General features: G+C 50.0%; 1 protein-coding gene across 1 annotated transcript; it reads left to right on the top strand.

The window, feature by feature from the left end:
• The first annotated feature begins 53 nt into the window (after positions 1 to 53).
• Positions 54 to 12,372, top strand: Tmc4 (transmembrane channel like 4). Its single transcript, XM_041654968.1, has 15 exons — positions 54 to 199; positions 1,082 to 1,283; positions 2,708 to 2,853; positions 3,144 to 3,376; positions 3,492 to 3,613; positions 6,089 to 6,236; positions 6,756 to 6,923; positions 7,142 to 7,305; positions 8,011 to 8,137; positions 8,357 to 8,454; positions 10,689 to 10,872; positions 11,158 to 11,288; positions 11,380 to 11,535; positions 11,941 to 12,019; positions 12,122 to 12,372. The coding sequence occupies exons 1-15, from the start codon at positions 130 to 132 to the stop codon at positions 12,188 to 12,190; spliced, it is 2,097 nt and encodes a 698-aa protein (XP_041510902.1). The 5' UTR covers positions 54 to 129; the 3' UTR covers positions 12,191 to 12,372.
• The last annotated feature ends 72 nt before the right edge of the window (positions 12,373 to 12,444 follow it).

Below are 12,444 nucleotides of genomic sequence, written 5' to 3'. Positions count from 1 at the left end.
AGCTTAGTTACCTCAGGCCACCTAGTGGCCAGGTACATCCCTGCCTCATGCCCCTCCCTTACCTAGGGCGGTCCCCACCCTAGGGACCTGGAGACACGGAAACAACAGGTGCAAAATACATCCACAAACATGGAAGATCTTCCCAGGGAAGCCTGGGGCCAGTCCAGGGATTGGTCTAGCTCCGCGAGGGCAAGAACAGGTAGGAGAGTCCTGGGAAGTTGGGTCAGAACATCAAGGAAAGAAGCTGCATTCCTGAACCTGAGAGCACAAGGGGATTTCATTTCCTGGGTTTCCTGAGACAGAAACTCAGAACCCCTGGAGAAGAACCGTGCACAGACCTAGTTACAGTGTTGGAGGAGAGGGGTTGGGTCACTAGTATCAGGCACGGGAAGGCCCAGGGGTTCCAAGTTCCAGTAAGGAAACAGGAAGTTGAAGATCAGACGCATACTTAGGGTAGGAGGGATCTGGAGTTTCACACTTGAAAACCTTAGGAAGAGTGTCTAGAAGTATGGATGTATGAGCCTGGGATTTTGAAACAGTATGAGGAAGGCCAGGACCTGGATCTCTGGGTCAGAGGGATAAGAAATAGGGCCTTGAATCCCTGATGAGGGAGAAATGATGGGATCTATAGCCCTGGGGGAGGAGAAACTTGAGTCTAGACTCCTGGGGGAAGTGAACCTGAGACCTGAGCTCCTCTGCCTGAGGGAAGAGGACTAGGGCTGAGGGCTAAGGCCTGGACCCGTGTATGTGAGGGAGGAGACTTGGGCCTGGATTCCTCAATCTGAGGGAGAAGGGCTCCTGGGTCCGGGGGAGGGGGGCTAGGACCTGAACTCCTGGGTCCAAAGGAGGAGGACTGGGCCTGGACTCCTGGTCTGAGGGAGGAGGCTGGGTCTGGGCTCCTGGTCTGAGGGAGGAGGCTGGGGCCTGGACTCCTGGAAGAGGACTAAGTCTGAGGGAGGTGGGCTGAGACCTATACTCCTGAGTCTGAGGATCCTTGGCTGGGGCCTGGATTCTGGGTCTGAGGGGAAAGGACTATAGCCCAGTCTTCGCTGTCTTCCAAACCTTCTGTTTTCATGGCCAGGCCCATCACTGGCCTCTGTGCTGAATAACCTCCCAAGTGCTGCTACTCTTCGGTACCGTGGCCCTGGTGTGCTCCCTTGGGGGACACTGGATGAGGATGAGGATGGAGGAAGGAGTCCTCAGGCCTTTTCAGAAACTGCCCAAATGGAATCTCACCCTTCCCGGGAACTTCCCTGGCCTATGCAGGCAAGGCGGGAACACAGGTGAACCCCTCTTCTCTGACACCCTGACACCTCTTTCTGTCAAGGAACTCTTTTTGATTTCAATAGTTTATTTTCTTTCTTTCTTTCCTTTTCTTTTTTCGTTTTGTTTTCTGAGACCGTTTTCTCTGTATAACAGCCCTAGCTGTCCTGGAACTCACTCTGTAGACCAGGCTGGCCTCAAACTCACAGAGATCCGCCTGCCTCTGCCTCCTGAGTGCTGGGATTAATGGCATGCACCACCACCACCCAGCGATAGGTTATTTTCCTTATTGCCTTGCCACTAGCCAGGGTAAGGTTTGCCTGGGCTTGGTCTGAACTTTGTGTTAGAGAATCAGGAAGACTTTTGTTGTTGTTTTTCAAGACAGGGTTTCTCTGTGTAGCCTTGGCTGTCCTGGAATTTACTCTGTAGACCAGGCTGGCCTCACAGAGATCCACCTGCCTCTGGCTCCTGAGTGCTGGGATTAAAACATGTGGCACCACTGCAGGCTGAGAATCAGGAAGACTTAATTTTTCATTTTGTTCCTTCATTCTCCCAACCCTCCTCCCTCCTTTCCTTCTTGTTAGCTTCTCTCTCTCTCTCTCTCTCTCTCTCTCTCTCTCTCTCTCTCTCCTTTTCCCTTTGGATTTTTTAAACAGGGTTTCTCTGTGTAACAGCCCTGGCTGTTCTGGAACTCATTCTCTTCACCAGGCTGGCCTTGAACTCACAGAGATGGCTTGCCTCTGCCTTCCATGTGCTGGGGGGCTTAAAGACATGCGCCACCACTGCCTGGCTGTTCTTTCTCTTTTACATTTTGGTGTGTGTGCCTGATAGCATGCCCGATATGGCTTTCTGTGGTGCTCAAAGGACAGCAGGCAGCAGCCAATTCTTCTGCTCTACCATGTGGGGCTCAGGGATCAGACACAAGTTTTGAGTTGGTCACAATTGCCTTTACTTGCTGAGCCATCACACCAGCCATTTTGTTTTGTTTTGTTGAGACGAGGTCTCACTCTCAAACCAACCCAGACTGGCCTGAAATCACTTTTTATCCCAAGCTCTCCTTGAATTTGCACTAGTCTTTCTCCCAATTGAGGGGGCTACAAGCAGGAATGGTGAACCACACCCGACTTCTTTATTTTCTTTCAAAAGCATGTCACTAATCTGACACTAGCTTGTCCTTGGACTCTGAATCCCCCTACCTCCACCCAACCACTGGTGGGATTACAAGTGTGTGCCACCATACATGGTTCTGTTGTTATTTTGTGCCCGGCTTCCTGTACATAAAGTAGATTTGTTTCTTCTTTAATTGCTAAAGAGTATTCCACTATGGATACAGTATACCACATCTCCACTCTTACTGGGTCAAGTTGTTTCTGTCTTTGGGCGGTTCCCAGTTTGTAGTTTCCAAGCCCTTCACCTTCTGACTCTGACTCTTCTTTCCTTCCAGGAAGAGGCAGGCTAGAGAGCAGGTGGCCTCTGGCTCTGAATCTAAAGCTGCCCATTGGACCCGACAGCTTTCCAAGACCAAGGGAAAGATGAAAGAAGGCTTTCAAACGATACAGCCCTGGGCATGGACGCTGAAGAAGATTGGGGGTGTGGTCAGCTTTAAAGAAAGAGGGTTGGAGCCTGGGGTCTGAGGAAAGGAAGGCTGGAGTCTGGGGGGCAGACTCTAGGCCTTAGAGAAGAGGGCTATGGCCTGCACCCCTTGAGTCTGAGGGAGGGAGCTAGTGCATGGGTTCCAGGGTCTGAGGGGGAGGCAGGGCTTTGTCCTAGACTACTGAGTCTGAGGGAGGAGAGCTGGGTCTGAGAAACAGGGCTAGGGCCTGGACCCAGTCTGAACTGTACTGGTGAGGGACTTGAGGCCTCTCTGCTGCCCCCTGCAGGCCAGTTTGGAGCAGGCACTGAGTCCTACTTCTCCCTGCTGCGCTTCCTGCTCTTTCTCAACCTGGTGGCATCTGTGATTGAAGTCTGCATGAAGCTGATCCCCACCTGGTTGGAAGGGACTCCTCCAGGTCCCCCTAGCCCTAACATCTCCTCGCTCTGTGGTTCCTATACCCCCCAAGCTCAGGGCCTGGTCACCTTCTCCACTCAGCTCTTCAACTTGCTCTCTGGAGCGGTAGGTGCCATGGTCTCTGGTTTCCTCAATGGCCTATGGTCTAGATCAGCCAGCTCCCTGACCCCTGCCTCCACCTAGCCCCATAATGACCCTTGCTCTCCCTGTCCCTTCCCAGGGTTACCTAGAATGGTCTCCTCTGTTCTATGGGTTCTACCCGCCCCGATCGAAGCTGGCCATCCCTTACCTGTGCTCCGTCTTTGTCATCGGGCTCATCTACCTGCTGTGCATCCTGCACCGGTTAGTGACACCCACATCCTGACTCTGATAGGAAGGGGAAACTGGAGGTGGGATAGAAGCCCCGCCCACCCCCAGGAGCCATTTCTTCAGCACTGAAATCTATTTTAAAGCCAGGTGTGGAGGCCCAAGCTAGCAGTCTCATCACTTGAAGGCTGAGGTAGGATGATTATTTTGAGTTCAAGGTCAGTCTGGGCTACAGAGTAAGTTGAAGGGCACTCTGAGCTACGCAGAAATGTCCTGTCTGGCTGAGTATGTTGTCCCACTCCTTTAGTTCCAGCACTAGGGAGGCAGAGGAAGATGGACCTCTGAGGCCAGTGTGGTCTACAGATTGAGTTCTAGGACTTGCAGGGCTACACAGAGAGATCCTGTCTCTTTAGAAAAAGACAGACAGACAGACAGAAGAGAGCACAATTGGGAAGTCCCCACCCCTGCTTACTTAGTGGTATACCCTAAGGTGAGGCATTAAATAAGCATATGAAAGCCTGTTTTGAAGATTCATAATCATAATAATCCCAGTGTTTGGGAAGATAAGGCAGGAAAGTTACCTTGAGCTCCAGGCTCCATCACAAAATCCCCAGCGATATCAAGAAATAGAACACTAAGTTGGCAAGATTTTGCCGTGGGTAGGAACACTTTCTGAGAACCTGACTTCCTTTCTCAGGACCTGCCTAGGACAGAGAGGAAGCCAACTCCTCCACAGGTTGCCTTCTGACCACCACACACTGGGCCATGGTGGTGCACACACACTGGTGATGGTGGTGCACGCTTTTAATCTCAGCACTTGGGAGGCAGAGGCAGGCGGATCTCTATGAGTTTGAGGCCAGCCTGGTCTACAGCATGAGTTCATAGACAGCCAGAGATACACAGAGAAACCTTGCCTTGAAACAAGCAAACGAAACAAAACAACATACAAAGGCTGAGGAAATAGCTTGGTGGATAAAGTGCTTGCAGCAGAAGCCCAAAGACCTGGGTTAGGATTCCCAAAACCCACAGAAGAGCTGTCAGCAACACACATCTGTAGCCCCCAGCACTGGGGGTGGGGGACAGCAGCAGAAACAGGAGGATCCCAGGAGCTAACTGGCCAGCCAGTCTATCCTCAACAGTGAGTTCCAGGTTCAGTGAGAGACTCCATCTGAAAAACTAAAAGGCAGAGTGATAGTCACCTGGAATACACCTCTGGCCTGTAAGCACACACACATGCACAAGTGCACCCATGTTTTCATGCATGTGCCACATGCACACACATATTCCATATTCCCAAGTGCACCCATACACTCACGCGTACACTAAACACATACACACAATCCTCAGTGCACCTATACATTCATGCATATACCACACACACACGGACACACACACACAGCTTCCTGGTTGGTTTGGAAGGTGGGAGAAGCTCTGTGATAGTTTTCTTTAAATATAGGAATCCCTTCTGATTTGCATAAAAAGAATGCTCCACAGGTTTAAGTACAAAGAATGGAATCTCTGAAGATGCAGGGACTGTGTGGGAACACTCCCCAGTTGTTCAGAGGAGGAAAGAGGGACTAGTGAAGGTAGAAATAGTTTCTTTGGCCAGTTCTATTTTTATCCTCTTTTTGTTCTCATCCTTTCTTCTCTTTTTAAAGTTTCCATTTATTTTATTTATTTTGTATACAGTGTTCTGCCTTCATGTTCGCTTGCAAGCCAGATAAGGACACCATATCTCATTACAGATGGTTGTGAGCCACCATGTTGTTGCTGGGAATATGAACTCATGACCCCTGCAAGAACAGTTCAGTGCTCTTAACCTTTGAGCCATCTCTCCAGCCCTCATCCCTTTTTCTTATTCAGTCTCTCTAGTCTTTTCCCCTCCCCCCACTTGTCTTAATGGGCAGGTTGAGACAGTTACCTTGTTACCCTGCATACCTATATCTGGCTGGTCTGGAACTCACTATGTAGCCAGGCTGGCCCTTGAACATGCAGAAATCCTCCTGACTCTGCTTCCTTTGTGCTGGGATTAGAAGTACATGCCACCAGGCCAGCTTGCCTCCTCTCTAGAATGTCTGTTTTTGTTGTTGTTCTCTCTTCTCTGTCTTATTCTCAAGTCTCTTCCTCTTTCCACTGGAGTCTCTCCTAGGTCTTTCTGTCGCTTTAGGGTTTCTGTTTCCCAGATCGCTCTGTTAGCCTTTGATCCCAAAGGTATCTCTCTGACTGCAGCAGATGGCACCTGATCACAGGTCTTTGAGTTGTGTCCCATAAGTAGGATGCCCCCACCGACACTCTTTTTTTTTTTGTTTTTGTTTTTGTTTTTTCAAGACAGGGTTTCTCTGTGGCTTTGGAGCCTGTCCTGGAACTAGCTCTGTAGACCAGGCTGGCCTCGAACTCACAGAAATCCGCCTGCCTCTGCCTCCCGAGTGCTGGGATTAAAGGCGTGCGCCACCACCGCCCGGCCCCCACCGACACTCTTAAACGCCCAGTTCTCGTGGTCTCTTCTCTCAGTTCGGTGTCCGGGTTGAAGGAGACTCTGTTGGCCGAGACAGATGTTCTGACCAGCTATAGTCACCGGGTGTTCTCAGCTTGGAATTTTGGCCTCCACGGGGAAGTGCACGTGCGGCTGCGCCAGCGCATCATTTTGTTCGAACTGCAGGTGCGCTCGGGGAGGCGGGGCTACAACTGGTTATGAACTGGACAAGACCCGGTTGCGATAGGAGCAGTGCTTTGCTAAGAAACAGGGAGAGACAGAACTAAGAGGAAGCCACACTAGGAATACGTGGCATGGAGGGGGCGTTGGCTGAGGGAATGGACTCATTTAGGGAAGACGCTCAGCCCAATACTACTGGTCCAAAGTGAAATAGGGACGTGGCTTAAAAACCAAAGTGGCTTGGAGTCTCAGGGGAGTGGATCCTGGGATTCTAGGTTGCACGGGGTGGGCTTTGGACAGAAGGCAGAGCCTTAAAGGGGCGAGGTTTGGGGATCTTAGGTTAGGCTAAGAAGGGTGGACCTTGGATGCAAGTCCGGGCTGGGGAGGGTCAGTGACCCAAGAGCTAAGTGGTCCCATGGACGTCACTGGAGCGTATGGAGCAAGGAGAGGGCTATATCAGTTCCATCTGAAGAACTAGGCCTGGAGGGAACTATCCCTGGCAGCAGTCGTTCTGCTTGGCCTTAGGTGGAGCTGGAGGAAGCCATGGTTAGGCGCCGTGCTGCAGAACAGACGCTGGGCCAGAGAGTCAAGGTGTGGTCGGTGAGGGCTCTGCTCAACCTGCTGATCCTGGCGCTCCTGGGAGCGGCCTTCTATGGCATCTCCTTGGCTACACAGTACACCGTGACGCTGCAGGTGCAGAGGGTCTTGAAGGGTCTTGGAGGAGGAGGGTTCGCGGGTCCTAGAAATCACATTTCCAAGGGTGAAGCACTGTGAGAGAGAACTAAGGTCTAGAATTCCTGCGATCTTAGGAGGGTTGGGAAAGGGAGGTCTGGGATTTTCGGGTCCTTTGAGGTAAAAAGAGGCTAAGGACGGACTTTCAGCTTCCTTCTTTCTTCCACACTCCCTCTCAGGAGACACCAGTGGTTCAAGAAAATCCCCTCCTCAAGCTTCTGGTGGATTATCTTCCATCCATTTCCATCTCCGTGTTCAACTTCGTGCTGCCAATTGTGTTCAAGTTCATTACCTCACTAGAGGGCTACACTCGCAGCCGCCAAATCGCCTGGATCCTGATTCGGTTCTGGACTCATGGGATGGGATGGGATGGGATGGGATGGGATGGGATGGGATGGGATGGGCTGGGATGGGATGGGAGCTCTGGGAGAAGGGAGAAAGGGACAGGCAGAGAGAGGGTCTCTGGTTCCACAAATAAGACAGAGAAGTCTGGGCCCGTGAGATGGCTCAGAGGATAAAGGTGCTTGCTGTGCAAGTCTGGCGACCTGAGTTCATCCCCAGAAAGAATGCAAAGGCAGAAGGAGAGAGCCGAATGCACAAAGTTATCCTCTGATTTCCACACACTCACTATGGCATGCACGTGTGTGTGTGTGTGTGTGTGTGTGTGAAGACAAAGGAACTCTAGAGATGGCTCTTGGAGAGGACTGGGAGTTGGTTCACTGGCAACTATATCAGGGAGCTCACAACTGCTTGAATATCCAGGTCCAGTGGATGAGACTCCTTCTGGCCTCTGCAGGCACTAGCATACTTGTTGTGTACACACAAGTGTACAGAAATACACATATGAAAAGTGTATGACAGGAAGTCCCCTGCATGTGAGATCCAGGGTCTTCAAGACTCAAATCTTGACACTGAAATGCAGTTCCTTCCTCTATGGAAGGCAGCAGGGAGAGGATGGGAGGGAATCATGGGAGAGCATCAAGAAGGAGGGGACAGCGTGGTCTGCACAGCAGCGGTGTGAGTCCCTTTCTCCACCTTCACCTTACAGGACTGTGTTTTTGCGCCTGTTCTCTTTGGTATTCCTCCTGGTTTCTCTGTGGAATCAGATCACATGTGGGGGAAACAAGGAGGCAGAAAGATGCAAGGCCTGTGGCTACAATTATGAAGAACTTCCGGTGAGAACGCTGTGGGGGCATGTGGGCATTCTTGTGCTTACAGGTAGGACAGGGATCGTTGGTTTGGGAAGAGAATATAGCATGGCTGCTTATAAACACAGAAGCCCTCACCCATGCACTTTATGAGTGGGGCTTCTGATGCTTTCTAGCAATTTGGAACATCGGATGCTTGAACCTCCATGTTGGAAGGTCTGGTCTATTGATTTCTTACTTCTTCAGTGCTGGGAGACTCGGCTGGGCCAGGAGATGTACAAACTTGTGGTCTTCGATCTGCTGGTGGGCTTGTTGGTCATGCTGTTGGTCCAGTTTCCTAGGAAGTAAGTGCCCTGCCCCTCCTTGGAGCTCTGCCCCTGTCGAAGAGTTCTCACTTCCTGTCCTACCAATTTTCTTTTAACTGGGGTCTTTACACAAACAAGGTAGTTTGTCACTGAGCTAGATATTCTAGCCCTCTTTATTATTATTTTATCTTATTTATTTATTGGTGTGCATACGTGTTTGTGTGAGCATATGCTGTGTGCTTGTGTGTAGGGGGGATAGTCAGATGAGTCTTCCTTTATCATTCTTTGCCTGTTCCTTTGAGGCGTGCTCTCTCTCTCTCTCTCTCTCTGAGCCTGGGATTCACATTTTCTTAGCTAGGCAAGAAGCCAGCAAGCCCCAGCAATTTTCCTCCCTCTGGCCCTCTCAGTTACAAGCATGCCAGGATGTCTGGCTTATTAAGTGAGTTCTGGGATCTTAACTCTGGTTCTCATAATTGTCCAGTAAATGCTTTTAACTGCTGAGCCGTCTCTTCTAACACACACACACACACACACACACACACACACACACACACATATATATATATATATTAAAGATTTACTGGTTCTAATTATGTGGGGGGTGGAGTAAAATTGAAAAGCATTATGCCCTTGCGATGCTGAAGCATGCATGGGCAGCCCATATTTGGTGGTTCTGTTGAACTTGTCCTTATTGGGTTTCATGGTCTAAGTTGATGAGGACAATTTGACCAGGTCTTTTCCTCAAGAGGGCACCAGGTCTCATTACAGATGGTTGTGAGTCACCATGTGGTTGCTGGGACTTGAACTCAGCATCTTGGAAGTGCTCTTAACCGCTGAACCATCTCTCCAGCCCGGGTGGTAGAGTGCGCACAGGTGCCCATGGAAACAAGAACAAAGTGTCATCCCTTGAAACTGGAGTTACAAGTGGTTGTAAGCCACTTGATACAGGTAGTAGGAATTAAACTCTGATCCTCTTAAAGAGGAGTCTGCCCCTCATCCCCCCTTTTGTATGTAGAGACATGGTCTCTACACAGTCCTGGCTGTCCTACAGCTCTCTGTGTAGACCAGACTAGCTTAGCCTTGAACTCACAGAGATCTGGCATCGAAGACTGCCCAAAATAACCACTCAGAAACTATATTAATTACACCCCTGCTTGGCCTATTAGCTTATGCATATTTTTTACTAGCTCTTACATTTTTTTTTTAATAATGCTGGGTCATCGGGCTTCTTTTAAGTGTTTTCAACTACTTAAATCAATTTCTATTTTATTTATTTATTTATTTATTTATTTATTTATTATGTATATAATATTCTGTATGTGTGTATGCCTGCAGGCCAGAAGCGGGCACCAGACCTCATTACAGATGGTTGTAAGCCACCATGTGGTTGCTGGGAATTGAACTCAGGACCTTTGGAAGAGCAGGCAATGCTCTTAACCTCTGAGCCATCTCTCCAGCCCTAGATCTTACATCTTAAATTAACCCATTTCTATTATTCTATATTTTACCACGAGGCTCATGGCCTACTGGCAAGGTTCCAGCTGGTGGCTCGTGTCTTTTTCCTCTGGTGGCGAAATGGCTACTCACTGACTCCTCCCTCTATCTATCTATCTATCTATCTATCTATCTATCTATATCTAAGCCATTGGCCGAAAGCAGCTTCTTTATTCATTAACTAATACAGAAGGACTTTCCACACCAGAGATCTACCTGCCTCTGCGTTGAATGTGCTGGGAGTAAAGGCATGTGCCACCACATCTGCTCAGTATAGACCCTTAACCACTGAACTGTCTCTCTCATCCCCTTTTTTTATTTTTCCCAGACTCTGTCTGTAGCTTGGGCTGTCCTGGAACTGGTGGCGACCCAGTCTCCCTAGGGCTCTGATTACTGGTCTAAGTCACCACATCCAGCATCCTTTCCTTTTCCTCACCTAAATCCCCACCCGCTCTTTTCTCAGCTATTTCTCTCTGACTCCACTCCTACTCTTAGTATTTTAGATCAGGTAACTTTGAAACCAGGTTCTGGAACATAGATCACAGATCATAGATCACGTTTACGTCCTTTACATTTAATCCCAGCACTCAGGAGGCAGAGGCAGGTGGATCTCTGTGAGTTTGAGGCCAGCCTGGTCAACAAGAGTTAGTTCCAAGACAGGCTCCAAAACTACAGTGAAACCCTGTCTCAAAAAACCTTTACAAAATAATGGGCTGGATGATAAGGTTGAGAAGACCCCAAAACATCCAGGCTTATGACTGCCCTACCTTGCCTTTCAGGATATTCTGCGGCCTCTGTCCTGGGGCATTGGGTCGTATGATGGGGACTCTGGAGTTCCAGGTGCCCGACGAGGTGTTGGGGCTCATCTACGCTCAGACCGTGGTCTGGGTGGGAAGCTTTTTCTGCCCTTTACTACCTTTGATCAACACCGCCAAGTTCCTGATACTCTTCTGTCTGAAGAAGGTGAGGCTGAGGACGATCCGGGGGTCGGAGCCGACAGGTGTTGGGGCTATACTCCTGGGTTAGGGAAAGGAGGATGTTATGGCCTTTGATGACTGAACCCCAAGGGAGGGAGAAGTGTGCTGGAAGTCAGAGTCCTGAGCCCAGAGAAAGGAATCTGAGATGTCTGAGGTGGCTCAGACATCTGGGTCCTGCCGCAAAGGAGGCCAAAACTCCAAGATGGTAAAAGAGGAAACCACAGGACTGACCCTTGGGTCTCAGAGCTCCATTTCTCACCTCTTCCCGCAGATGGCGCTCTTCTCCATCTACTCACCGGCCTCACGCACCTTCCGAGCCTCCACAGCAAATTTCTTTTTCCCCCTGGTGCTCCTTGTGGGTCTGGCAATCTCTGCTGTCCCGGTGCTTTACAGTATCTTCTTGTAAGTCTGAGAGGCGCCTTTTCCATTGCGTTCATCACAGGGTCCTCACTCTGGCCCTATTTGATTGAGCTCAGTGTGTCTCTGCCTGCAGGATCCCACCTTCTAAACTGTGTGGCCCATTCCAAGGGAAGTCGTCTATTTGGGTCCAGATCCCCGAGTCCATTGAAAGCCTCCCTCAGACTGCCCAGAACTTTCTCTACTTTCTGGGGACCCAGGCTTTTGCTGTACCCCTTCTGATCCTCTCTTGGTGAGTGGTGCCAGACTTTAGGGTCAAAGTTTGGATATGTGTGATTTGGGGGCTGAGCACCTAAGTATTAGAGAGGAGGCCTGCACCTGGATACCTATGTGGAATGGAAGGGAACTGGAACCTACCTAGATCTGGAGCAGGAGGGATGGGGTCTGGACTCCTGGGCCTCAGAAAAGAAGTCTGGGTTTGGAACCCTGGGTCTAAAGGAGGTCTCTGCAGCCTAGACTCCTGATCTGAAGGAGGAGGACAGAGGTGTGGACTCCTAGGTCTGAGGCAGAAGAGAATGGAGTCTCAAGAGGGTTTTGAGGGTCCTGATCCAGGTTTCTAAAGAGCCATATGATGAAGATAGATATATAGATATAGTTTTTGTTTTCCTGGAGTGACTTCCATTCCTGTTTTCCTAAGCATCCTGATGGCGTATACAGTAGCCCTGGCTAACTCTTACGGACGCCTCATTTCTGAGCTCAAACGCCAGATCGAGACGGTGAGCCAGGGTGGTTCCCTAGGAAGGGCTCCCTGAGAACATGGGAAGAAGGACATGGGTGAAGAGAAGGTGTGTCTCACTTCCATCCCCCTTTGCCCTCAGGAAGCGAAGAATAAAGTCTTCCTAGCCCAGCGAGCCGTGGCTCTAAGCTCAGCGAATGGAACTCTCTGACCAGTCTGGCAGGAAATGTCATCCCACCTTCAGCCCTTCAAACCGATTGTACACCTCAGTGACTTCCTATAGTACCCTCTCATCTCTAGAATCGAGACCTACGGCCTCCGCCACCAAGTACCACACTCAGTTGAATCGTATTAATAAACAATAGCCGAGGTCGCTATACATTTTGAAACCCAGTCCTGAAGCCTTGGACAGAGTTTGGGGAGGGGCCTGGTCAATGGCTGGTTTGTGTGACGGGAGAGACAGGA

The sequence above is a fragment of the Microtus oregoni genome, unplaced genomic scaffold (assembly GCF_018167655.1).
Source record: "Microtus oregoni isolate MIOR12 unplaced genomic scaffold, Mior012 000006F_ref0000085, whole genome shotgun sequence".
Classification (NCBI taxonomy): Eukaryota; Metazoa; Chordata; class Mammalia; order Rodentia; family Cricetidae; genus Microtus; species Microtus oregoni.
This window is presented reverse-complemented; position numbering and strand designations above follow the sequence as displayed.

Excerpts from the sequence above, each read along its gene's own strand:
- Tmc4 (XM_041654968.1), top strand. The coding sequence starts at position 130 with ATGGAAGATCTTCCCAGGGAAGCCTGGGGCCAGTCCAGGGATTGGTCT. Across the intron at positions 3,614-6,088 it reads CTGCTGTGCATCCTGCACCG|TTCGGTGTCCGGGTTGAAGG; the intron begins GTTAGTGACACC and ends CTCTTCTCTCAG. Across the intron at positions 6,237-6,755 it reads TCATTTTGTTCGAACTGCAG|GTGGAGCTGGAGGAAGCCAT; the intron begins GTGCGCTCGGGG and ends GCTTGGCCTTAG.